Source organism: Pecten maximus, chromosome 11 (assembly GCF_902652985.1).
Source record: "Pecten maximus chromosome 11, xPecMax1.1, whole genome shotgun sequence".
Taxonomy (NCBI): domain Eukaryota; kingdom Metazoa; phylum Mollusca; class Bivalvia; order Pectinida; family Pectinidae; genus Pecten; species Pecten maximus.
In genome coordinates, this window is record NC_047025.1 from 14,385,193 (window position 1) to 14,412,780 (window position 27,588).

At 36.2% G+C, this 27,588-nt stretch overlaps 2 protein-coding genes across 4 annotated transcripts in view; one reads left to right on the top strand and one right to left on the bottom strand.

Annotated features, from left to right (window-relative positions):
• LOC117337390 (FMRFamide receptor-like) lies at positions 1-27,375 on the top strand. 2 transcript variants are annotated; one of them, XM_033898362.1, is made up of 3 exons: positions 1-186; positions 5,847-5,925; positions 24,577-27,375. In XM_033898362.1, exon 3 carries the CDS (start codon positions 24,647-24,649, stop codon positions 26,000-26,002), a length of 1,356 nt encoding a protein of 451 aa, XP_033754253.1. In that variant the 5' UTR covers positions 1-186; positions 5,847-5,925; positions 24,577-24,646; the 3' UTR covers positions 26,003-27,375. The 2 variants fall into 2 exon arrangements, with proteins under 2 accessions (XP_033754253.1, XP_033754254.1); XM_033898363.1 differs by lacking the exons at positions 1-186; positions 5,847-5,925 and adding an exon at positions 14,679-15,317.
• Positions 1-27,588, bottom strand: part of LOC117337388 (probable ATP-dependent RNA helicase DHX35) — a 192,164-nt gene that overhangs the window by 111,816 nt on the left and 52,760 nt on the right. The gene's annotated exons all lie outside the window — the stretch shown is intronic.

The window sequence follows — 27,588 nt, forward strand, 5'->3', positions numbered from 1 at the left end:
AGCCAGAACCTAACACACTATAGTCCTATACTACTGGTCAATATACTACAGTGTCACACACGGCTACTACTAACTCATTCAATTATATAGTGAAGGCGAACATAAGTGATTTCTGAGGATACTTCTTAACAAGGATTTTTACGTGCTGGAGTGACTTTTTATCAAATATATATTTACTTTATAAAGGTAAGTAAAATCTCAATAAACAACACTTGTGAAAATTAACATTTAGATAATTTTCAACAGGGATTTTTATACACAATTGTATGCTATACCTGTTTGATTTTGTTTACCATATATATTTACATGTTTTCAATATAGGGAAATCTCTGTTACAAATAAAAAAAATATTGGAAAATAATACTTTTTTAATTTTCTTATAAAAGTTCCAAATTTTGAGTGTATTGTTCAAATCAAATTAAAGATTATATTTATGAATTACAAGGAAGAAAATCAGAGGCAAAAGGAAATTTATTATTTCCATCTTGGTAGCAGAGAATATTCCAGGTAATGTGATGTATAATTGTCATTATGGGTTTTTATTTAAATCCTTCAAGTATTGATATCTACACAGGTAAACAATCAAAATACAGTTATTATAGTATCAATAACATTGTAAAGGTAAATTTTGTGTAAGTTATGTTACTTTTAAGGAGGATTTAGTAAAAAAAAGAAAAAAAAGAAAAAAAAGAAAGAAAAAAGCATATCAGATATCCTGAAAATAAAGTTCTTTTAAGTGTTATAAAAACCCTTTAAAAATTAACCAAAAATGGGTTAAACCTCGAAAATTTGAAATACTGAAAGATTGTCACTCTTACAGTATCTAAATATCAAAAACTTGGTTACTTGATTGCATCAATTTGAAAAGAGAAAAACAATAACAGAAAATGTTAGTTCCCACACCTTTGGTTTTACACCTGGTGTCCGACCTTTGCTTTATGGCATTTTTACCTGGTGTACAGGTGAGGAGGGGAGGGGAGGGGGAATTGATAATGATATATGGAGGTGTTGCTGTATGTAAATCTCTCTGATAAAAATAAACAGAAAACAAATGCTGCATATCAAATTGTACAGATCGTTTTGGTTAAAGTCTTGGTCTGGAAAGCGTTTGATTAAGTAAACATCAAAGTACCGACATGTCTGTGTTACTTCATTAAATGTTAATGAATTCCATCACAGAATCTGACAAACCTCTGACCTAAATCACTTCATCTTAATCAAGAATTAAAAAAAAAAATCAAAACGACAAACAGTCTACACTTTAAAGAGATAGTTTACCTTTAAGAATTAATTGAAATTGTTATAGGTAGTCTATGCAGTAATATCCATGTCGGCACAGCTGATCATTGATATAAGGATATAATACCTAGGGAATGCATGCGTGCCAAATACTTAGTCTCTTGACAAGTGCAATTTTACAGTGGTTGAAAAATCTGGCAGTGATTTAAGAGATTCTGCTCAAACTGTTAATGGTGTGTAAAACCATGATATTAGGGCATGAGATGTTAGGAGATGAAGTCTGAGATCAAGGACAGAATCATAGTGATACAGTTTCACTTCATTAATTTTGCAATACACAGGAATTGGTCACATTTTATTTTTCCTTTTGGTTGGCTGATATGTAAGAAAACGCACAATAATCAGAATGAATAGTAACTAATTCCTGTGCAAAAACATAACACATAAGATAGGAAAAGATAAGAAAAATCAAAAGTGCATGGTTATTAACTTCAGAGGTCAGCTTTAAGGAAGATAGTCTGAGGCTCTTTTTGTACCTCCAGCATAGAACTGCCAGCTTTAAGGAAGATAGTCCAAGGCTCTTTTTGTACCTCCAGCAAAGAAGATTTACTGGGGTCATACATAACATGTATTCCCCTGCCAAAGGTATCCTCCGGGTTCACCTAATCCCCTATTCCTCAAGACATAAGAAGAAATGTGATTCTTTTGAAAGAATTATCATCACTGAAATTTTAATTTCCCCACAAACAGTGTGAATGACATTTCAATGTGTGAATTTCATAAATTATGAAATTGATTCTGTAGTTCATATAAGACACCATCGGTTGTGGGGGTCGTTTACAATGTATCTGACACCCCCCCCCCCCCCCCCCCCCAACCCCCCCAACCCCCCCGGCAAAGAAAAATGTATGATTTCAAACAGTTTTGAAAGAATTACCATCACTGACATTTTAATTTCCCCTCAAAAGTTGTGAATGACATATTTCAATGTGTGAGTTTAAATATGAAAACAGAAATTATGAAATTGATTCTGTAGTTCATATAAGACACACTTAATTGGTTATCTTGATTTCCGAATAAAGTATATGTATATATAGCTCCAGACCCTGTACCGACAGCACTTTATAACATAAACTATACCACACCTAATATAACATTTCAATAACGAGGTGTCAACACTGATAATTACTGTAAATCCATTTCAGTAATTAGAGTCATCATTGTGTGGACAGACAGAATGTTTAACTGGAATTCAAAGGCTTCTAATTCACATGTTCCGACCACAATGTTTACTCGGAGCACATAATTGTTTGTCCAGTACCATGTAATCACGTAAATAATTATTAGATTTCGACATCGATTTTATTTTAAATGGACATTAAATATTTGTACACTTCCTTTAACAGAATCCAATACATTACTCAAGGGACACCTCGTACTTCAGTACTAGTATATCTCAACAAGAAACATTCTGAATTTTTCCTTTTTTTAGGTTATATCCTAGCTTACATGCAGTTTATGCTGAAGTTATCTCCCTTAGGACAATTGCTGAGTTTAACCTAAAAATTCACAAAACATTAAATATTCACCTTTTGCACATGTTCATATTATCCTTACAATTATCTGGTGTAATTTGCTAATTAATACCTATTAGTTATGAGCCCACTCATATCTATTGTTGCTGAGTAAAATCAATAACAATTGTAATTGCATTGTCCAGTAAAAGCCCCAGCATCTGATTATGAGACAGAGGTTATGCTTGGGGCCACTGGGAATAATTTGAAAACAAAATAAATAATTGAATATTTTCAAAACAAAGTAAATATTTGCATAATTCCAAACTCATTAGGGATTTACCTTGAGGCCTGGGCTTAAAGCCCCAGTCACACCGGACCTACGACCAGGTTACGACCTAGTTGCGACCGAAGAAAATCGGAATCGCAGGGAAATCGTAGCATGAGTGCACGACTAGTAGCAGTGGTCGTGGGTGATCGCACGCGCAAAATCAGTCGCAGCAAGGTCGATGGTCATGTTCAAAACTTCTGACCTGCGATTCTAAATCGCAAGTGGTTGCAGAACGGTCGTACCACCAGTCGCACATGAACGCAGGACCAGTCGTGTATGATCGCGGGCCAAGTAGTCGCAAATTGGTCGTGCTACTGGTCGTGCTACTGGTCGTGCCACTCTACGATTGGTGGTACCACCGATCGTACGACCTCACAATTGGTCGTACGATCAGTCACGACCTGTCCCGAGTGTTTGCACGACCTTACGATCGGTTGCACCACCAGTCTTTACCTCGCAAACCACTTTCCTGGGTACAGGTAACAAAATGGCGGATATACAAGCAATGTTGTTACTGCAGCATCAGCAACAACAACTGGGTGCAGTGGCTGCCGCAGCACTTCTACGGCGTCGAAACCAACGACGAGCGAGAAGGCGACAGCATTGGGTGCTTCCCTGTACTGCGAGGTCACAACTGATGCTAAAATGGTACAAGCCTTTTTATATGATCGATCGACTGTCTGCGATTGGCTACGACTGATCGTGTGAGCAGTCGCAGGTTGCTACGACTGATCGTGCGATTGGTCACTGATCGCACCACTCATCGCACGATTGCCTACGATTGCCTTGGATTGCCTACGATTGATCTTGCGATCAATCTTCTCCAATCGTAAGTCATTGCGCGACCAAGCGCACCACCAATCGTACGATGACCTACCACCAGTCGTAGGACCAATCGCAGTATGCGATCGCGAATAGACATGTCAACAAACATTTCCGATCGGTCGTAACTCGGCCAAATCGCCCCCAATCGCACGATTCAGAAGTCGTATGATCTGGTGTGACTATAGCTTAAAGGTTGGTCAGTCAAAGAATTTATACCTAAAATGTAAACTTTATTTATTTTACAACAATTGCGAAATAAGTTATATCAACCTATATTAATAACCCATGTTGGTCTGATAGTAGGTGCATGATGGGTGTTACTGGGGAGGAAACCAGAGTACCCGGTGAAAACCCACATGGTCGGGCAAGTGACCTCATAACTTTTTGATATCCCATATCACAGAATCAAATCTGGCCACCTAGGTGAAAGACAAGCATGTTACCACTGTGTAACATTGCCACATCACAACTACCCCTGGTCAAAGTTATATGCTTTGAAACACAACATTTTCTTTTTTTTTATTTATTCAACTTTTCTAATTAAAGTATCTACAAATATGCCTTACTATGAAGTTTGTCAATGACGTAGAAATTGGTTTTGTAAAATTGATCCCTAAGGGTATGACAGTCAGTGTGTTCATGAACCTACCAGTACAGTTAATAGTGAATTCCTGGTTTACTGTTCTCTCCTCCCTCAGGAAGCCATGTAATTAATACAGTCCAATCTGTTTACCAGAAGTGAGGTCATGTATTGATACATTAGCAGGAATTTCCCACTCCATGGAGATGGACAGATGGGATACTATGCCAATAGGCAACTGGAGAACAGAAGGACAAAGCTTCAGAAATGAATATTAAAACTCTATATAGCTGCTGTGGTTGATCTGATAGTTTTAAAGTATATGATCGTTACAGACAATTACTCTGTGCCCACAATTCACAGGAACAATATTGGATATCAATGAAAAACCATCAAAGGGAGATAACTCTGTATAAAGTGTGACCCAAATCCAAGGACCAGTTTAAGGAAATTCTGAAGTTTAAAATTTTCAATACGAAAGCATTACAGATTTTAAGTAATATATTACATTATGCTGTGATGCTTTCCTATAGAAAATTCTAAGTTAAGGAATTCCCTAAGTTAAACAATTACTGACAAAACGTGATCGAAACAGGTTTGTTTTTGTCATCCTAATTTCTGTCATAACTTTAGTACAATATTAGTTAGGTTTGATATTCTGGGCAGTGTCCACTAGTAAAAACCAAAGATTTGATAGAGAACAAGAGTACCTGCCCAGGTGGCCATTTTCTACCAATACAGATATTGAGGAATTATGCATATACAATGGTATCCTTCAATCAAATTCACTCGAACAGTAGAGAAAGCAATGAAATCCTTATGTAAGAAATGCTTCTTAAGTTATATTTTAATCATCAATTGAATCTCCCTAAAGACTTGTTTCAAATGAAATCAAATAAATTGGCTTACTAAATTAACTAATTACACTTACTAAATTAACTAATTACACTTACTAAATTAACTAATTACACTCCTGTAAGATTCCCTATTTTATGTAAGGTAAACGGACATCTGACACTTGAGGGACTCTCTATAGCCTCTATCATACTCCCGCTATCTATATCAGCTGCCAGCCGTGCCCCCAGTACATTCAAGTGACCTTCGACTCCAAATTCACAGAAATAATGTCAGTTAAAATACTTCTGCTACAGAGCCAAAAACACTCCAAACCTTGGCCCCATATTTACCTGCTCTTCAATCTAAGTGGAACCAAGCTATAGTAAAAGGTTTCTACAAGCTAAAGTATACTTCAAAGTAATCAAAATGATTTTCATGTGAATCTTCCGAAAAGTAATGTGAAAAAAACCCCAATTACTGACGCTTTAAGTATACAGTTTTTGTGTCTTTCGTATTACAGGTATTTCAAGCTGGTACATAACACTTCGGAGACTCTTGTTGCTGTGAAAAAAAAGTGTCTTTCACCGAGAATTGAAGTGGTAAGTGATTGTTCTCTGATTCTCCACCACACCTTATCACATATCTGTCTTTTAGTCCCTGATTCCTCGGATTCTTAATTCATTTTACTTGAGATCATAGATAACTTACAGATCATAAAATGATAATATCATATTCTGTAATAAGGGAGGGGTGGTAGTGTTGAACTGTGATAGACATCATGGCTGTATTACCAGGTATGGGTTTATTGACAAATAGACGATGTAAGGTGGGAAATAACAAGTAGTTGCATATATAAGAAATATATGCCTTTGTTATTGTGAAGGACAATCAATAGAGAAATGTTTACCATTGGTTAAAAACCTCAAAGTAAATTGCATGTCAACATGTTCAAATATCTTAAAGGACATTCAGAAGACCAAGAACAGCATATTTGATTAATTCCATACTTTCCTATAATCAAAGCTCTTCAATTGAAAAATATTATTAAAAGTAGCAAATGTAGTACTGTAGCTCATATAGCTACCCTGACTAGGATGTGGTACATCTCTCCTCTTTCTACCTCCAACACCTACCCCCCCCCCCCCCCCCCCCCCCCCCCCCCAACACATATTTCTGTCATGTTAGACAAACTTCTACATGTGCATTACATTGTGTCTGGCAGGCAACACATGCTCATACTGATCTGTGTGACTAGACATGCCTACCATCACCCAGTTAGCACTAAGTTATTATCAGTACAATCGACTATGCAGTGAGTGGAGCCTCTTAATTAATTCAGCCAACACTAATCCAGTCACTCTACTATCTAGCTGGGATGACAGATCAGCAGATCCTAATTCATCCATTATACTGTCTAACTATTCAGATAAGAAACCTGGCCACCAAAAAACATATCACACATTGGTATCAGAAGTGGTCCCTTAGGAATATGGTCTATTTGCAAAGGTGGTCTCTTTACACATGTGATCACTTTACACAGATGGTCACTTTACACAGGTTGTCACTTTACACAGGTGGTCACTTTACACAGGTGGTCCCTTTATACATGTGGTCACTTTATACAGATTGTCACTTTACACAGATGATCACATTACACAGGTGGTCACTTTACACAGATGGTCAATTTACACATATGGTTACTTTACACAGATGATCACTTTACACAGGTGGTCACTTTACACAGATGGTCACTTTACACAGGTGGTCCCTTTATACATGTGGTCACTTTATACAGATTGTCACTTTACACAGATGATCACATTACACATGTGGTCACTTTACACAGGTGGTCACTTTACACAGATGGTCACTTTACACAGGTGGTCACTTTACACAGATGGTCACTTTACACAGATGATCACTTTACACAGGTGGTCACTTTACACAGATGGTCACTTTACACAGATGATCACTTTACACAGGTGGTCACTTTACACAGATGGTCACTTTACACAGATGATCACTTTACACAGGTGGTCACTTTACACAGATGGTCACTTTACTCAGATGGTCACTTTACACAGGTGGTTTCTTAATGCAAGAATGTCTTTTAACAGAAAAGGTCTTTAATAACATAATGGTCTCTAAGCAAAGTTGTTTCTTGATTTGAATAACATCAATTTAATTAACACAGGTGCTCTCTGATCACAGGTAATCACTTAATAGGGATGGTCTCTTTAGAAAGGTAAATGCATTTAATTAACAGTTGATAATCCCAATATGTCATATGTTGTCATGTATTGCAAATTATTCCATGTACAGTATTTTTATAGTACGGTTCAGCCACAAATTTCTGTATGCTGTATAACAAGGGTTAGGGATGACCTGTATGTGACACATTGACATTTCATTAGAAACACTAGAGTTATTACCATGAAGGTCCCAAGGTGGCTCAGTCAACCTTTTCAGATAAATGTTCATACCTCTCAATGGGGAAACAATAGAGCTCGTTAGTAACCTAATTACCTTCGCTGGTCAGTCTAACTAGCTCATATCTAAAAGCTCTTAATTAAGTCTGTTAGAACATGAAATTGGTGTGATTAGAACTAAAATCCCAACATAAGATCTACATGTAGTGGGCTCCAGTGGGGAGTATGTGTGATCTACATACAGCTATATCTCGACTGAATGATAATATACCTAAGTAATACAGGTCTTTTCCAAAATGTTACCAGTGCAACCCAAAACATGATTCATTTAAGCCATTGTATATCAACCTGCCTAAAATTAGAAAGAACACTGGTTTCATTGTGCCAACAAGCCAACTGGTCTGATAAACAGGGAATTATAATTACCAGAATAACACACAATAAACAACTTAACACATGCAGACAAACACAACAAATCATACACTGAAGGACCACTACCTGACCTTAAAATCTATTGTTTAACCTAAGGATTGATCCTAGGCTAAAAGTCCTATCCTAAACACATAAGGTCTGATCCTAGACTGAAATTGGTATCCTAAACTAAAAGTCTGATCTTACACAAAAGGTCTGATCCTCGAATTAGGGACTGCATGGTCCTAGACCTATATGTGTCAATATAATCGCGATAGTGCTGGACAGCCCAGAGACCTGAATTTCTTGATTGGCTGTGGACTGATGCAGCATACCTGATGATTGTGGCGTATCCAGGTCAAATCAGCCAGGTATGAAATCTGTAGCAGTATTCCCAAGAAAGTGGTCATTGTTCCCCCAAGCATTGTATTGATTTTCTTTATACTTTTAGCATATCAAATATCCTCCAATTCTCCACAAAACGCTTGGCATAATTTGAGATAAATTCATTGTTTGTTAACCATTTAACCTTAGCTCTGTACACTTCTGACACCCAATGTTGGGTAGAACAGTGGGAGACTATGTTCTAGTGTGGCCTGTCACCAGAGCTAAATCTGACAACGCCCAGGCTCCAAACTGTATACAAGATAACTGTGTAGACTATAGAACAGGACTCAAACCAGGGGCCTCATGCAGAACTCTAGACAGGTGCTCTAACCAGTCAAACTACACCTGCCTGAGATGCACCAGGGATAAGTTTCTTCAACAAATTTCTCTGTCCTGTAATAAAGTCTTGACCCCAAGAGACACTTTATATAATATCCCCACAACCCATACCTCTTTTTTATTATCAATCTAATTGCCATCGCCATCATCACACATCTAATAAATCGGGAATGAGAGCAATGATAAAAACATTCATTGAGCTTAATATAAACCACTTGTGATGATATGAGGTTGAAGATGGGAGAGAATTGGATTTATTTCAAATGATGTATGTTTCATAATTGATAAAATATTTTATCTATATATGATACACTGTTCCAGTTGGGATAAATCTACGACCTGACAGATATAATTATACCCCTATCAACTGTTAGGAGCTGAGAATGTTTTGAGATAATAAAACATTAAAGGTTGTTAAAGAATACCACTCATAAATAAATTCCTATCTCTTTAACACCTTAAGTCATTAATTTTTATCACAACATTCATTTGTCATTTAATTACCCAGCTAGTGATACTGAATCAATTTATATAAAGTCGGGTAATGATATAAAATTTGAAAATATGAAGATATGCATGTTTTCTATAATATAATGATTGTCTAGAGTTGGTGGAATAAAATCAATTACTGCTGTGTTAACCAATACCTGTTAGACATCATATCAACTTCTAATACAATACCTGTTATACATAATATCAACTTCTAACAAGTTCAACATGAAATAGCATATGAAACAGCCAGCAGTCATATGATTTATGAACCGATTGATAAAATCTTTCCCTAATTGAGGTTTGGGCAGGGTTGGATATTCAAGAAGCTCACCCTGAGGATAGCGTATTCAAGAATCTCATATCGAGGATTGGATATTCAAGAATATCATCTCAAGGGTTGTATATTGAAGAATATCATCCTGAGGATTAAGATTGGTTTGGTCGAAACATCAAGACAGGGTTGGATTATTTTTTCCACTCTATTTCCTGACAAGACACATGCAACATTATAATATTCCTCAAGAAATCTTTGTAAAAGATGCCCAAGAAAGACAGAATATATCATTCATGTATCGTTACATATAGCTCACTTTGGGTTCAAAAAGTCAAAGTATGCAATCTCTTACAAGCTTTCATAACCTTTGGGTCGATACAGCATGCAGCTCAAATTGGACACAAATCAGCCAATGATTTGAGGGAATAACAGACACTGCCTGGACACAAATCAGCCAATGGTTGGAGAGAATCACAGACACTACCTGGACACAAATCAGCCAATGGTTGGAGAGAATCACTGACACTGCCTGCACACAAATCAGCCAATGGTTGGAGAGAATCACAGACACTGCCTGGACACAATCAGCCAATGGTTGTGAGAGAATCACAGACCACTGCCTGGACCACAGATCAGCAAATTGTTGGAAGAGAATTCACAGAACACTTCCTGCGAACCAAATCAGTCATATGAGTTGGAGCGATATCACAGACATTGCTACTAGACACCAAATCAGGCCAATGATCGGAGAGAAATCGCAGACACTGCCTGGACACAATCGCCAATGGTGGAAAGAATCACAGATTCCTGCCTGGACACCAATGGCCAGACACTGGCCTGACACAATCAGCCAATAATTGGAGGGAATCACAGACACTGCCTGGACACAAATCAGCCAATGGTTGGAGAGAATCACAGACACTGCCTGGACACAAATCAGCCAATGATTGGAGAGAATCACAGACACTGCCTGGACACAAATCAGCCAATCATTGGAGAGAATCACAGACACTGCCTGGACACAAATCAGCCAATGGTTGGAGAGAATCACAGACACTGCCAGGACACAAATCAGCCAATGGTTGGAGAGAATCACAGACACTTCCTGGACACAAATCAGCCAATGATTGGAGAGAATCACAGACATTGCCTAGACACAAATCAGCCAATGATCGGAGAGAATCGCAGACACTGCCTGGACACAAATCAGCCAATGGTTGGAAAGAATCACAGACACTGCCTGGACACAAATTGGCCAGACACTGCCTGCACACAAATCAGCCAATAATTGGAGAGAATCACAGACACTGCCTGGGCACAAATCAGCCAATGGTTGGGGAGAATCACAGACACTGCCTGGACACAAATCAGCCAATGGTTGGAGAGAATCACAGACACTGCCTGGACACAAATCAGCCAATGATTGGAGAGAATCGCAGACACTGCCTGGACACAAATCAGCCAATGGTTGGAGAGAATCACAGACACTCAGCCTGGACACAAATCAGCCAATGGTTGGAGAGAATCACATACACTTCCTGGACACAAATCAGCCAATGATTGGAGAGGATCACAGACACTTCCTGGACACAAATCAGCCAATGGTTGGAAAGAATCACAGACACTGCCTGGACACAAATCAGCCAATGGTTGGAAAGAATCACAGACACTGCCTGGACACAAATCAGCCAATGGTTGGAAAGAATCACAGACACTGCCTGGACACAAATCAGCCAATGGTTGTAGAGAATCACAGACACTTCCTGGACACAAATCAGCCAATGATTGGAGAGAATCACAGACACTGCCTGGACACTGAATCTGTCAGTGTTTCCCCATTTCAGGTTTTGTCATTCCATCCATAAATAATTTTTGATTACAAGATCTGTTGTTAGTTTAAATGTTTCACTGGTAGACACCCATACCACAGCATGAGACTTTGTAGCATACAGACATCAAATGTCAATAACAGATAAGATTTAATTCAAAAATCAATGAAACTGGTATCAAAATTATGACAAGGGAGGTCACTACAGGATGTTGATATCTAATTGATAATAGAAAGCTGATCTTCTGCCACCCGTGAAAGTTAATTATCCCCACGCATAAATCCATCCTCACATTGTCAAATCCTGGCACGACTGGTGGCCATAAGACAAAACAGGGACTTATGGTACCAGCTCTTAAATTGAATCTGACACCATGCTGTCACACTGTGACACAGGGGTAGACACTTGGATATATCTTAAAACAAATTGTAGAAGGATGGTCCATTCTTTCAATCAGGAACTGTTCTTTGAAGCAAGAATTGTTCTTTGAAGCAGGAACTGTGCTTTGAAGCAGGAATTGTCCTTTGAAACATGAAGTATCCTTTGAAGTAGACTGACTGTATGAATATGATACTGCATCACTTCAATGCTGACTACTTCAAAATATTCTACTTTTAAAAGCAGGAAGCTTAAGCCGGATTTTTACCATTAGCCTAACATGAACAGATTGTGTTTATCTTCATCCCACAGAAATCCTAGTTACTTTACGGCATTAGGATCTGCCTTGATCACTTAATTAGCACTATAAGCCTGATTGAGGTTGACAGTAGTGGAGGCCAACCACACCTAACCAGCCATCATAGCCAGCATTGTGATTGTCTCTGTCACAAACAGCATCGTCTGTATTAAATGATCATCACAAAATTATTGAACTGCTGTCTAAAGTAAAGTCATAAGACTTTTATTTGAAACCGTTACAGAGTAGCATATATGTAAAATATGGAAAAAACTTCTTTTTTTTCCCCTCACAATTATATTAAGTTTTATTTTATCATAAAAATCATAAAATATATGTGTTGACAATATATACATAAATAATGATAACCGGAAGCAGAAGTCATAATCAAGAAGAAACCAGACAAACCTGTCCGCTTTAAAGATTAAGAAATACTTCAGAAATGCATGCAATTTCTCATTCTGTCCCAAAAAATGTCTTCAATTCTCTATCTTTGCCATGATAACACCCAAAAATGAATGAAACTACTTTATTTCTAAAAACGGGTCTTATGGTGTTAGGGATAAAGTCAGGGCCTATGATGTTAGGGACGGAGTCAGGGTCTTATGGTGTTAGGGATGAGGTCTGGGTCTGATGGCGTTAGGGCTGGAGTCAGGGTCTAATGGTGTTAGGGACGGAGTCAGGGTCTAATGTTGTTAGGGATGAGGTCTGGGTCTAATGGTGTTAGGGCTGGAGTCAGGGTCTAATGGTGTTAGGGATGAGAATGGGTCTGATGGTGTTAGGGATGAGGTCTGGGTCTTATGGTGGTAGGGATGAGGTCAGGGTCCATTGACATGAGGGCTGGAATCAGGGTTTAATGGTGGTAGGGATGAAACCAGGGCCTACTGGATATTTTCAAGGGTCAACACATCTGAACTAAGTGCAACAGCCAATTAGCAGTATGTGAAACACACTTGTACAGTACAGGTATAAATTGACTTTTGTTCTTCTGACTATTGTTCACAGCACTGGTTCATGTTTCTGGTACAGCAGCCCCATGTAAACAGGATTTAAACAAACATTGTTGACTCAATTCAATCCTTCATCACAATAGCCAGGGAACACACATTGCTTTGTTACGCCTGACAAGATATGCCCATATCCATGACATATACAGTACAATAACAGCAGTTATGTATGCATTTGACCTCACTCACCTCTAATTTAACTCTACTTCAATATCCTCCATTCTTTAAATATTAACATGACCCGCAGTTTCACCAATATTACTTCACTTATATCGAATTAAAGCACTATATATAACTTTGAATTTTCCACAGGAATTAAAGGATCAGAGAATTTAATGAAATTTAAGTTCTTAGCTGATGAATTTGAATAGAAACACATTATATTACACTGAATGTTTGACAAACCCACCATATTGCATTGGGTGGTATAAATATGTGATAATGAGTTCAGGCATAATTTTCATGATCAGGGCTAGACATTTTTTTTTCTTCTTTAATGTAGGTCAAAGGTCAAAATGTACATCAGTAATATACTTTCATATTCCCCACTAAGTATACAGGTATATAACATACATTATAAATTATAACAATACATATTTGTAATTTTCAAAACTAGGGAAAAATCACTATATCAATATATTATCAAATATGAATAGTTTAATGTAATGCAAAGCATGCCATTATCTACTTGACCTATGTTACAGGAGGAGTTTCTGGACAACAGTTATCATAACAATATAATATGTCACTATGTGTTAATTCTCTTCCATTCAGTCCTGAATGACAAAAAGGTACGGAGAGACTTATTTATTTTATTTATTTAACGGGTTTTACCTCCACTATTTCCGAGAGACTTGTTGCAGTGCATTTTATAGAATGATCTTTGAGGTCAGGGGTCATGCATGTATATTGGTTTGGTCTTTTAAGGTCAAATCTCTCGAACCTTCCTGAGTGACAAGTGCTAGTGTAACCGTCCAGCCTCCAAGCTTTCATTACAGAGAATCCCTCTCATCCATAACATGGGGATGCTTGGATAAGGGGGATATTCTACCATCTATGTTTCAATGGTACTGTCAGTATAGTTCAAAGCTCACTTTAATGTTACAGAATAATTACATATACAATCTGCCATTATCAGAGCTATAGTTTAGTGTGAAAGAAAATGAAAAATACAAATATTTTTCATTTGTAACTTTTTACTCTATAATTCGCAAAAAGAGAATGCATCTTTCACTTATTGATATTATGTACATTGCATGTAAAAATGGCATAAAGTCATTGGCTAAGAAATGACATGGATAAAATTTCAAGTCTGAATATCTTATTCCCATAAATGGTGCATGAAATTTGATTAATTCATTAATCAGATGTAAAATATCAGCCCGATAAGAAAATAATTAACTGATCAATCGTACAAGACTTACAGGTTCCTGGTATGTACACATGCTATGATGTATACCAACACCAGGTGCTGACTCACAGAGAGTATAGGTGGTCTGGATTTAGGGATATAACAGACTAAAAACACAGATGACTTTCACTGTTACCCACACACTACACTGGACATTAAGATAAAGGGACTGATAATTACTCCACAACTATTGGCCGCCGGTGGTTACACACCCGCCCTCACAGAACACCTATTACGGAGCATTACCTTGTAGTTATACACACTATGATCGTGTGACTGGGGTGAACATGCAAAAAGCCAAAAGATTTCTTCTCCAATTATGTACTAAATCTGTCTTTAAATGGTTATTTCTCCACTTGAGGTGTTTGCAGTGAAACTTTAGCACGACCTCAGTGGCAGTGTATAGGGCAATACACAGTAATCAACGAAAAGACCATCAGGCCATCGACATTTAAAACCCACATGTCAAAGGGTTTTAGTTACGATAAGAGGAAATGGAAGAATGACTCGTTTGTCTTACTCATAAACCTGTAACGTCAGTTTTCCGTAAACAGTCTGTATGTAAGACATTCTTTGTCCAGGTGTAATGCAGGTCAACAAACCAACATGTACTCTGTACTCTTATTCTGACAAATTCATTGTACTTAACTCATACTGACAAAGGATCTACAACATAAAATCACAGACATTGGGACTTCACATGATAACTCAGAATGAGGAATTTCAACAACACAAGGTAAGGTGCAGGTGCTTTTGCTATTTTCAAGGTGATATTCAAATGTGCCCTCATTCAATTTTTTGAAGAGTTTGAAAATGAACATGATATTTTCCTGTTTTCATTTCCCCAAATCATTATTTCTGAAATTTAAATGTTCATTCTATAGGTAGAAAGATTTATGCTAATATTTCTAACATAATTCCAACAAATAGCACAGATTTTGTACCCAGGAGTTTTATAGTCTGTTCAGTAGGAATGTGACAAAGAAATAGTGTTAAATAGTTCCATACATAGGGTTAAAAACGTGAGTCGAAAAGAGTTGTGTCCCCTTTTGATATTAAGGCGATACATATGTACATGATAATATTTATGATGTTTAATGCATATAGCTCTTTGTCAAGATAGATCTAAATGAACTATTTTATAGTCAGAGGCATGTTGGTTTGTGACACCAGGAAAACAACGGAGTAACATAATGAAAATGTATACAGGGGAGATAACTTCCATTTATGTGATGAAAGGAAAAACCAAAATAATGTGTTATATTATTTCTATTTTCATATTCTTATTCTTCCATAATCTTATATTTAATCATCATCTATCACTGCAATATATAATGATATTTAAATCATCATCTATCAATACAATACAAGATTTCATTCATGACAAACAAATTTTATTCAAATATTTTGATGAAATAAAATGACCCATAAATAAGTTTTTTGTACATCTGTATACTTTCTTTCATATTTTCTTTTAATTTTGATTGATTAATGAATTTAAACACTTCACTATGGAAAATTTCAACAGATTTCAACAGAGGCAGGATTCAAATCTGAACATTTCATTCGCTATTGAACATTCTGACAAATGTAGGATTGCAACTTGCTGAATGAATGATATGCTGTTATGGTTCAACTCTTTGGAAGAGGAATTAGTGAAATTAAATTCAAAATAACTCTCCAGGATTTTCTCTGTGAGACCTTTGCCATTTTAAAATTTGATCTGATCTAAATATGGACACTTAATTCTAGATTAAAATTTGAACAATATTAAGATGTTCATATTTATTCTCAAGTTGGTTGATAGACATGACATTCTCAATATTTCAATTTTTTTTTATTCCTTTCTTAGGATATTGATATTGGAGTCAGTACCTTCACTTTACCTATCAGACTACAGGTTTATCTCCCATAAAATCTTTGAATGTGTTTTGAATCAAATATTAAATCAAATTTTGTTTCCTTTGTTGCATAAACCACTTACGAGTTAAGATATTGGTATGTATTTCAAATATTTTGGTCGACTCCTACGATTATCACTTTAGACCTTAAAGATCGCTGCCGAGTTCTAGAAGGATGAAACATCTGTAAGATGCAGATTAGTACATTTCTGCTCTACTGCATCTAATTCTTAATTTGTTTTGTAAGGGGCTAATATATTGTCGGCCCTTTGTATAATCCTTGAAGATTTAATGAAACATTAAGCCATAAATAGTAACAATATAACTCCATCAGGATGACTTTTCTCAATCAATATATTCAAATTTATTTATATTTTCTTCAATCTGATTATCAAACGTACTCTTCAGAATAAAGTCTTTGAACTAATTTCTGTTGAGAGAGAAAATTTTCTTTGTCAGAATTATTATACCACATTCAATATTTAATATCTGACATTTTTAGAATTCTGTTAAACAGATCTGTTATTGACTGCCCTACAGGTAGGATGTATGAATTGTACCTGCTGCCCCCAGTGCATGATCATAAGAGGCAACTGAATTTGGGATCTTACCTTTTCTCTTCTTTCTAACAACTTTATTATTCTGATTGTCTCCCTTGGCACAGCTAATGCCTCACTTTTGGCCTTAAGTTGAGTGATTACCCCTGTCAGGAAGGCTTTGGATTCTGATTCCCTTGCAAACTCTATCAAAATGGTAGTTGCTACTCCTGCTAAGTGCTCAGCAGTTTTGGAGTGACAACTAGTTGGCTGACTTGTCAGTATAATGTGACCGGATGGGTAGTCCTGTTGGGTGTCTTTGCATGGCAGTACACTTCGGTGAGGTAGCACTATAAAGTTGACATCAGTTCCATGCTATCACAAGACAAACACAAACATAATGCAGTCTCCAAAAACATGTTGTACATATTCATATGCTTGTATCTTGTACAGAGGGAAGACTGTCCTTAAATGGCCATAGCTGTTGAAAGGAATTTAAACAATACTAAACCTAGACCTAAATCTCTAACTGATTACAGAGACACTGTCAGAAACCGCTGAAAAATATACACCATGATCCAATTACATTTTATATTACACTGAACTTTTTCATTCAAACTTAATATTTCAGTCATTCAAGAGCTGGTCTTCAATATCTTTCAATGAGCAAAGCTTTGTCAACCAAAAATTGGTCTATCAACAAATTCAGGAGAATTCATTGATAAAAAGTGTATACTGTAGGATAATATAGTAGAACTAAATTTTACAAGCTATCTCTTGTCATACAACTGTACATTACAAACATGGCTGTATGATAAAAAAAAAATTGTATCAAATTTCAGGAGAAATGGCATAATAATTGGAAGACCAGTTTTGTTGTCAAATCAGTTGACAATAAATATAACACTGCTCTTCCAACAGGCAAGAAGTATAATAAACAGCACGGTATATGTGTGCTGTGATGCTCCATATAACCTATCAATTAGACAAAACATTCCTATCAACCAGATAATAGCTCGAATTACTGCAGCCTTTAAGATATGGCTGATGTTGATGTCGATAACAACCATCACTGTGGCATTTATTGAGGTTTTAAATGTCAAATTACTATTCAAACTAGACATAAGGCGGAATGTAAAACTACATCTCTGTTCAAAAGTTGTAACAACCTAAATTTCCTTTCTGAAATCAAGGCAAAATTAGAACTACCATTCACCAATAACACTTGAATTTAACAAAAAACATTCAAAACTACAACCTTTTTAAATCAGGCAAAATTAATTACTACAAAACAAATATTACGTAAGCTCCGCAGAAAACAATTTCAAGCCACAACCCTCTTTCAAACTTACAGCTATTTCTCTCAGACATCATATTAAAAATTTGAAATACAATTTCATTTCTTAAGACTCAAACAATATCAAGCTGCTGTCAAATTGTATGTAATTATCTCTTAAACAAAACCTATTTCAAACTATAAGCATTTCAGTCCAATATTATTAGCAATGGCCTCCTCAGGCATCAGGGCTAAATTAAAAGTGTGATTACATTTCTTAAGACAAGACCAATTTTAAGCTATAACACTTATTTTTCAAACATGAGCCCATCCCTTAGACAAGACCTTAATTTCCAAAACCAACTATTTCATTCCAACACAATTACGATGACTATATGGACCCGATGACTATATGGACCCGATGACTATGTGGACCCGATGACTATATGGACCCGATGACTATATGGACCCGATGACTATATGGACCCTATGACTATATGGACCCGTCTATCTGACACAAAGGGCCAATTGTCAAATTAACTAGACAAGACTAATTTCAAACTACAACTTTTCATGCAGATATGGCAAAGTGGTAAAATTTAGCTGGTCCAACAACTGACAATCTATTGTTTCTGAGCCAGGGGTTATATCTACCTTAATTAACACCAGGTGGTGGTGTGTCGACTGATTTAAATAACACACACAACAAAACATAGGATTATACTTATTCTTAAAATGTATATTATGACACATGTTATTGTCAATTTATTGTCAAAACTAGGTCAGACAGGTATTAAATCATATAAATACCTGTCTGAAGGCGTCAGTTTCATCATCTCATTGGCTGGTTTTTTAACAGATAGTGAAGGGGTCAATATAAGTGATCAGCTGTGTTACTGTGTTTATATATATATGTTCCATTCGTATCCATGTATGTAAATACATTGCGATCCTGGTATTCATATCATCTTATAGACGACTTCCACAACGATCATGTCAGGGTATCGGGCCGACCATCACTGCGCCATTGAAACGTTCTTTTTTAAGAACGCCGATGTGGTGCAGCGGTAAAAGCTGTGGGTATTTCTGGCTAGACGATTGGGTGCTGTAGATTGTGAGTTCGAGGCCCGGTCAGGGCGAGAGTCAAAAAGTTGTCTTTCTTCGTCATTTGTGTTGCTAAGTTATATATCTATTTATTAGCACAATGTATCATATACACTATGTGTTGGTGATCCGAAGATATAGATTTGAATTTCCTGTCGTAGTTGTACCGAGAGAAATATATATATATATCAGGCCCTTTGTTTTTTTTTTTTTACATCGTCATAATTATCAAACAAAGGTGCTAACATTCATAAAACTGAACAAAATATTGTTGTTGTTGTTACTATACAAATATTGTTGTTTCTGGAACACATAATGTAATATAATTACAGTGTATACAACCACAGTTCTCCGACAAACAAACATGTAACAATTACAAAAAATAACAATGAATCATTGTTCTTCAGGAAAACATTTACAAACTTGTTATAATCACCTTTCACAGATTGACTGAAAATCCGTAACATTTCTGTAGTAATGTACCCTAACTACAAACTGTACATTCGTTGCAGACTCATACAACACACCCCTCTTTGTATTACTATCTTGTGTTAATGTCTGACGTACTTATATGTAACGCCGCCTCTTGAGACAACTCTTAATTGCCAACTGCATTTACGAGTTCATATGAGTTTACTTGTAAAAATGACTAAATTCAAACCTTATAAATGAAAAAAAAAAATATTCATTTGGAAATAAAAATTGATAACAAGATAGATTGGACGATTTGATATTTAGAACTTGTCTGCATGTCCTTGACTAGAAAGACAACTACTAGACAACAATGCTTCCTATGTCGTCATGGTTACCTGTACAAACACAGTAAAGTATGACAACAATGCTTCCTATGTCGTCATGGTTACCTGTACACACAGAGTAAAGTATGACAACAATGCTTCCTATGTCGTCATGGTTACCTGTACAAACATAGTAAAGTATGACAACAATGCTTCCTATGTCGTCATGGTTACCTGTACACACACAGTAAAGTATAAATCCCAGCCTGATGTTAAAAAGAACACCGACTATGAGGTTCTTACAAAGTGGTGGTCTGCTAAAGCAGTAAAATCAAGATCAAAAGTTTTTTATTTGCAAATTACATGAAGGGAGTTATCTGCCCTTGGCAGGTCTGTTATGTTATCGTTTGATATCTCACATTGTTTGAGCACCCAATAGACAGAGAAAGCGCACAGGAGCCTGTGTAGTGGTTATGGAGGAGAAAAGGTGTACTTTCTAAACCTGCGATGTATATTACATAACATTTATCCTACACAGCAGGAGCAGGTGCTGTCAAAATGCATTTTACGTAAGCAGGGCTTTTATAAAAAAAAAAACCAACACAACATTATATTAACCAATAGGACATTGAACTCTGTGTTATAGGTACAGGTTGGAAGTGCCAGACAGGTACTACAATATAGTGAATTTCTACTGTATAATCTGACTTTCTGTTTGACATGGTAACAGGTCAGATAAACCTGTATAATCTGACTTTCTGTTTGACATGGTAACAGGTCAGATAAACCTGTATAATCTGACTTTCTGTTTGACATGGTAACATCTTCAGGTCAGGTTAACCTGTCTAATCCGACATCTTATGAGACAAAAACATATTGGTCAGATTAACCTGTCTTATCTGACACCCTGTGGATCCCAATATATTGGTCACATTAACCTGTCTAATATGACATCCTCAACAGTGAAACACAATATATTGGTCAGATTAACCTGTCTTATCTGACAACCTGTGGAACACAATATATTGGTCAGATTAACCTGTCTAATATGACATCCTCAACAGTGAAACACAACATATTGGTCAAATTAACCTGTCTAATGAGACACCCTTTGAGATGCAATATATTGATCAGATTAACCTATCTAATCTGACACCCTGTCAGACACAACATGTTGGTCTGATTAACCTGTCTAATCTGACAACCTGTTGACTCAACATTTATTCAAAATAACCTATATGATATCCCCTTAAGACACAGCACATTGCCATATCAACCTTCTTGTTTTGATGTTGATCTGTAGAACCAACATATATACAGATGAAAAAGGACATCAATTACAAAGATCTCGTTACAGCGCTAACCACATAACCTCAGGTGAAGATCCCAGGTGTGTCATTTGATACATCTTCTTACGAAAGCTGATAAATGGACTTATTGCAGTGTGTGCTGTCATGGTTGTTGACAAGACACTTTACCTTAATTGCCCTGGAAGGCAAGCAACAGGCTTCCCATATGTTGTTTATAGCTATACAAGAAAGACTGACAACACCCCACCCCTCCCCCCACCAACAACTCCACCCCTCCACCCCACAAACAAAGACCTCATTGAGTGGATTTCAAATAGAAAAATAGAACCACATCATTTTATTGAATTTAGATTTTGGATAGCATTGTGTACATAATTTTTGATAGCAACTTCACCGCAGTAAGAAATTACCTCGTTTCAGATTTTGACAAAAAGATATGCATGTAATGTGGTTTATGTTTCATTTTGATTTATAAATCATCGTAAACTCAGTTTCTGAAATATATTATACAGTAATGACACATTTCATATCCAGTAACAAATCAGATTTTCGTTTTGTGAAATTCTATACTAACGAGAAACTAATACATTGAGTCAGTTTCAAATCTATGATTGTAAAATTAATTTATCAATTAAGTGAAAGTAAAAAAGAAAATTAAATAATGCAAATCGTATCAAAATAAGATAACTTGAAATTCCTTATTTAAGAATTAATGCACTTTTTAGATCTGGTTTATTATTACATTGGTAAGATGTTTGTATTGTGCTTGTTATACACTAGGACGACTGTTATGGTTGATTGATGGTTTATATAGTCATGCAAATATCAATACCAAAAGGCCAGCTCACGAGTACACGACAATAACGTAGGTATTTTGGTATTAGATTATGCAGGTCTGCCTACTGTATACTTTCTCTTTAACATAGGACTGTTTTTCTACTGGGGAGGGGATTTGACAAAGTTTAGTAAGAATAAAATTTTTAATCGAGAAGGAAATTTTCAAAAGTGGAACGCAAATTTGAAGGAATTGGTCTTAAATTTGAAATCATTTCAATTGGAAGTGGTTTGGTTTGGTTTTGTGTTTAACAACTTAACAACAGCTAAGGTCATTTGAGGACAACCTCCCATGTGTGCAAGATGCAGGCATATAGTATAAAATATATGTTTTGAGAGGCTTTGGTATGTTTGTGTTTGTCCCCTTGTGATAGCAAGAAAAAAGCCTTCCTAACAGGGGCCCGATGTCAAATCAGACAAGGAAGAGAAAACATTAGATTCCAAATGTACTTGCTTCTGCGTGGCACAATTCAGAACAGGGCCAAATTATACTATCAGCCCCCAAAAGTCCTTTGGAAAAAAAACACTGTTACAATTGGTGCATGTCCATCTTTCCATGTAATGTGGTACAAGAATCTTGTGTGATTTATGGATTATGTAGAAGAAAAGAACAAATTGCCAGACTTGATCAATTATTGGTTAGAGTGACTGTATCTTGCATCTAGTCCGATCCCAACTGTAACATTTCACCGCTACGTTAAGTTACCATAGTGATGAGCATAGGATATATTATTTTTAATCACTGAATTTTACATTTCAGTTTAAAAAGAAGTGTGGTATATTGTAAAGGATGGGGACAATGAGAGACTTACCTACATTGAACTATAAACCATAGCCTTGAGTGATAACATCTGTTATAGATATTCCACACACAGATGTCCTTGTCTTTAGGTTATAATGGCTTGGTCCTGATGATGAGTGTAATATTTCAGCTTGGTGATTTCTTACTTACATTTAGTGCTGATTTCCTCTACGATTCATGGACAAACTGATACATTCAGCTTGTGTGTAGCAGCGGGATCATTTGAGTACTTCAAAATGGATGTTGCAGTACATATTTTATTGAATTCCCGTTAATAATTTTTGTTTTCGAATTACTTTCTGCTATTCTTTATTAAGATTTTTTATCTCATATATATATTGATCACATTTGACACATGTTCATCTGCATGCAGTTAAAATTTGACAGTAAATATATTCATGATGACAGCTTGGAGATATATTGAAAATATAATATCAACAAGTTTTGACATACAGAAGCCAGAGTAAAGAACTAAATGAACAAGATATCCCTTCTCCACATCATGATAATCATACAAAAGTACCATGATCATAAATCACTTTACCATTTTTATTCTGTATTTAGCCCAGGGGACATTTATAAACACTTTAACTCAAATTAAAATTTTAACTCGAATTAAAACTTTGACTCAAATAGAGGCCAGGTTAACAGCAAAACAACAAAAAACAGTATTCTAATACTGACATTTTTTCACTGAAATGCAACAGATAAAGGAAAGGCATGCTACCAGGAATATCGCTCTGACTCTGGGCTTATTGCTGGATAAATATGGAATCATTATGATTCCCTGTCTGTATATTGAAGACTCTAAATCGCATTATTCACTAAAAGTATTTGTTTGTTGCAGATCACTGAAATCCTGTTGACACAGACTAAATTAAGCCTTATTGACAAATAAAATATCACACCTTCTCTTTATAATTAAACATTTTCACACATTGATTCTTCCAGATTATTGAAATCCTGTTGACACGGGCTAAATTAAGTCTTATTGACAAATAAAACATCACACCTTTTTATACTTAGAATCTATCAATACACATTTTCACGAATTAATTCTTCCAGATTATTGAAATCCTGTTGATATGGGTGCACTTAGAAAAGAGGAGTGGGTTTACCCAGATTATTGAAATCCTGTTGACACGGCCTAAATTAAGTCTTATTGACAAATAAAACATCACACCTTTTTATAATTATAGAATCTATCAATACACATTTTCACGAATTAATTCTTTCAGATTATTGAAATCCTGTTGATATGGAATTGATATGAGAAGTGGGAGATATTAATTTTCCTTGAAATAAGACTATCCATAAATACTGTAGACATTTTCACACAGTGGTTTTTCCAGATTACTGAAATCGTGCTGACATACAGTGGATAAGTGGCCTTATTCCCAGGCAAAGTTTTATATAGACAGATAGAATTTCATAATTTCTTTTTGAAATTTCATTTGTCCGCAAATACTTATTTCTCACACTTTGTTTCTTGCAGATTATCCAATCGTGCTGATGTTTACACTCAGTGGAGAGATGTAATTCAAACTCCCAAACTCTGATACAGTATGACCAACATCGTGGACACAATGTCAATGACTAACGACAGTACCACAATGGCCAATGATGCTGCATCAATTTACCTCAACTACAACACGACAGGAACAAACATCCTCAACTGGACAACCAGCAGTAATGTCAGTGGAATCCCTTCTAACGAGACAGTTGTCATGGTGGCAACCGCTGCCGACGCCCAATGGGCAAAGGTGATCTACACGTACTTAGGGCCGAGTATTTGTGCCTTTGGTATACTGTGTAACATTCTAAACTTGATTGTGTTGATGCAACACCAGCTGAAAGAGTCGCCCTACACATATCTTACGGGACTTGCCTTCACTGACCTTGGTGCTCTGCTTCTCTCTTTCCTCTACATGGTGTTCTCACACAAGAACCAAAGTGCATACTTCTGGCGTTTTTTCGAAGCACACATATTCATTCCATTTGTGAATATTTGCACCAACTCTAGTGTGTGGATCGTTGTACTACTCACTATCGAGAGGTTTCTCTTTGTGCGCCATCCACTGTGGGCAAAAGCTACATGTGACCGCACCAGTGCTAAGGTAAAAATTGTCTGCATTATACTTCTAATTCTAGCACTAAACATTCCGAGATTCCTTGTGTTTAAAGTGAGCTACGATTCTAATGGAACGCCATTCCTCAACTCCACAGTATTCCGTAAAAGTGACACTTATCATGCCATCAACTGGGTTTACGCACTTGTCATCAATTTCATTCCACTGGTGATCCTCAGCACTGCCAATATCTACCTGGTGGTGGCCGTCAAGAGAGCGAGCATCCAGAGGGAGGTTCTACAGATAAGGAACAATAAGGAAGCCGCATGGCAGCGCGAACAGATGCGACTCACCATCACTCTCATAAGTATAGTATTTCTATTTATAATTTGCATTATTCCATCTGCCTTCGTAGACTTTCCGATTGCGTATGCACTCTTTGGCGAAGGCTACACACAGACAGAATTTCGTCGTCTTGCATCATATCGAATTAGTGGCTACATCAGCAATCTACTTGTATGGTGTAATCTCTCAATCAACTTCGTCCTTTACTGTGCATTCAACAATAAATTTCGCCGTGTAATGTGCTGGACCTTTCAAAATTTTTTTCACTTTCGTCGCAAGGATGGCTCTTTTTTATTATTAGTCAATTTCAAAAACGGACATTCCATAACACGCAACAACAGCAGCCAAACCAACAGTATGAGCATGCAGACGAAGGTGTCATCGCTCTCTCCGGAGGCCCTCATCAGGGCAGAGAAGTTGGATGGCAAGAAGACCTCTCTGACAGCCACTCTGTATGAAAAGCCAGAGCCTCTGTCTGATAATGAAAAGGACAATGAAAAAGAGTGAGTCACATGCCAGTCATGTGATGGACATGTGACACATATGAGTCTAATGAAGGTTATTTTAATTGAGTGGGCCAGAACTGGACCATATCAGATATACTACTTCTGAGGATAAGTAACATTGTAGTGTAACTCGTTTGAAGATGCTGTTATGTAATGATGTGTAGAGACACAGATCAAGTGCTATAAGGATTGTGTAATGATGTGTAGAGACACAGATCAAGTGCTTTAAGGATCTATCCCAGTGAAAGCTTAATTGGCAAGGACATTTAATGGTGGTGATGTCATTATAAACTGTGTACAAGTTTATCAGTTCAAAAAAACGTCTATTGTGAACATGCAGTGATGAATGAAGAACTGTATGATGATGTCATCAATATGTGTAAGTAATGAGCTCTTGAATAGATGATGTCATCAGTGAGTGTATACCATGATGATTCAGGTGGAATATTAATAACTGTATTGTTGTGTTGAGTTGAGCCATAAAATTACATCATCAGCATAAATGTGTAGCATGATGAACTGCCCACAATGATGACTTGTAGACTAATGATGTCATCAATAACTGTGTACCCTGATGAGCTTAATGAAATATGATATGTCATCAACAAATGTGTATCATTATGAAGTATGAACTATATGATGATGTCATCAATAATTGTGTACCATATTTACATATGAACAATGATGTTGTCATCAATAACTGTGTACCATACTGAAAAGTGAACTATGATGATGTCATCAATAATTGTGTATCATATAATGAAATGTGAACAATGATGAAGTCATCTATAATTGTGTATCATACTGAAATGTGAACTAATTGATGTCATCAATAATTGTGTGTCATATTGAAATGTGAACTATGATGTCATCAATAATTGTGTGTCATACTGAAATGTGAGCTATGATGATGTCATCAATAATTGTGTACTGTGATGATGCAAACATTTCTACCTGTATTATACATGTGAATGTGCCTCAGAAACAAATTAATACAATATAACCTACTGATGTATTATCATGTCAGCAAATAGACTCTCACTTATGTGCATTTATAAAACTTTCAAATGCCTATAATCAGTAATGTCATAGATTATGTTATTATAAGTAATTTTGTAAGATTTATGATCTAAACTATCAAAATATTTTATTGTAATTGAAGGATCTTTTCTATAGAATAACGATACAAATATGAATTGATTGCCCACTGAATTAAGTATTGGTTTAACCCATTTTGTTGTATAATTATATATCTGACATATGTACATAAGAGTATTTTTATTGTCTATAGATATTATATATGTTCCCACAATGTTTCAGATCCTCATTGTTGTTGTAGGTCATTAGAGTAAATAAAGCCCTTTTGTTGTTCCATATCAGTCTTATATCCTCATTTATATTTAAAATTAAACTCACTGAGTTTATCACACTATATCCAGGTCAGAGGTCATAATGTTTTAATATTACCATATTAGGAAATCCAGATCAAATAAATCCAAACAACAACAATATATGTTTAATGTTTTCTTGGCCCGATATCAACAAATGTAGCAGACATCAATAAATGTAGGTCAGCTATCAACAAAA

What these genes read in the sequence shown, in the direction of transcription:
- LOC117337390 (XM_033898362.1), top strand. Translation starts at nt 24,647, where the DNA reads ATGACCAACATCGTGGACACAATGTCAATGACTAACGACAGTACCACA.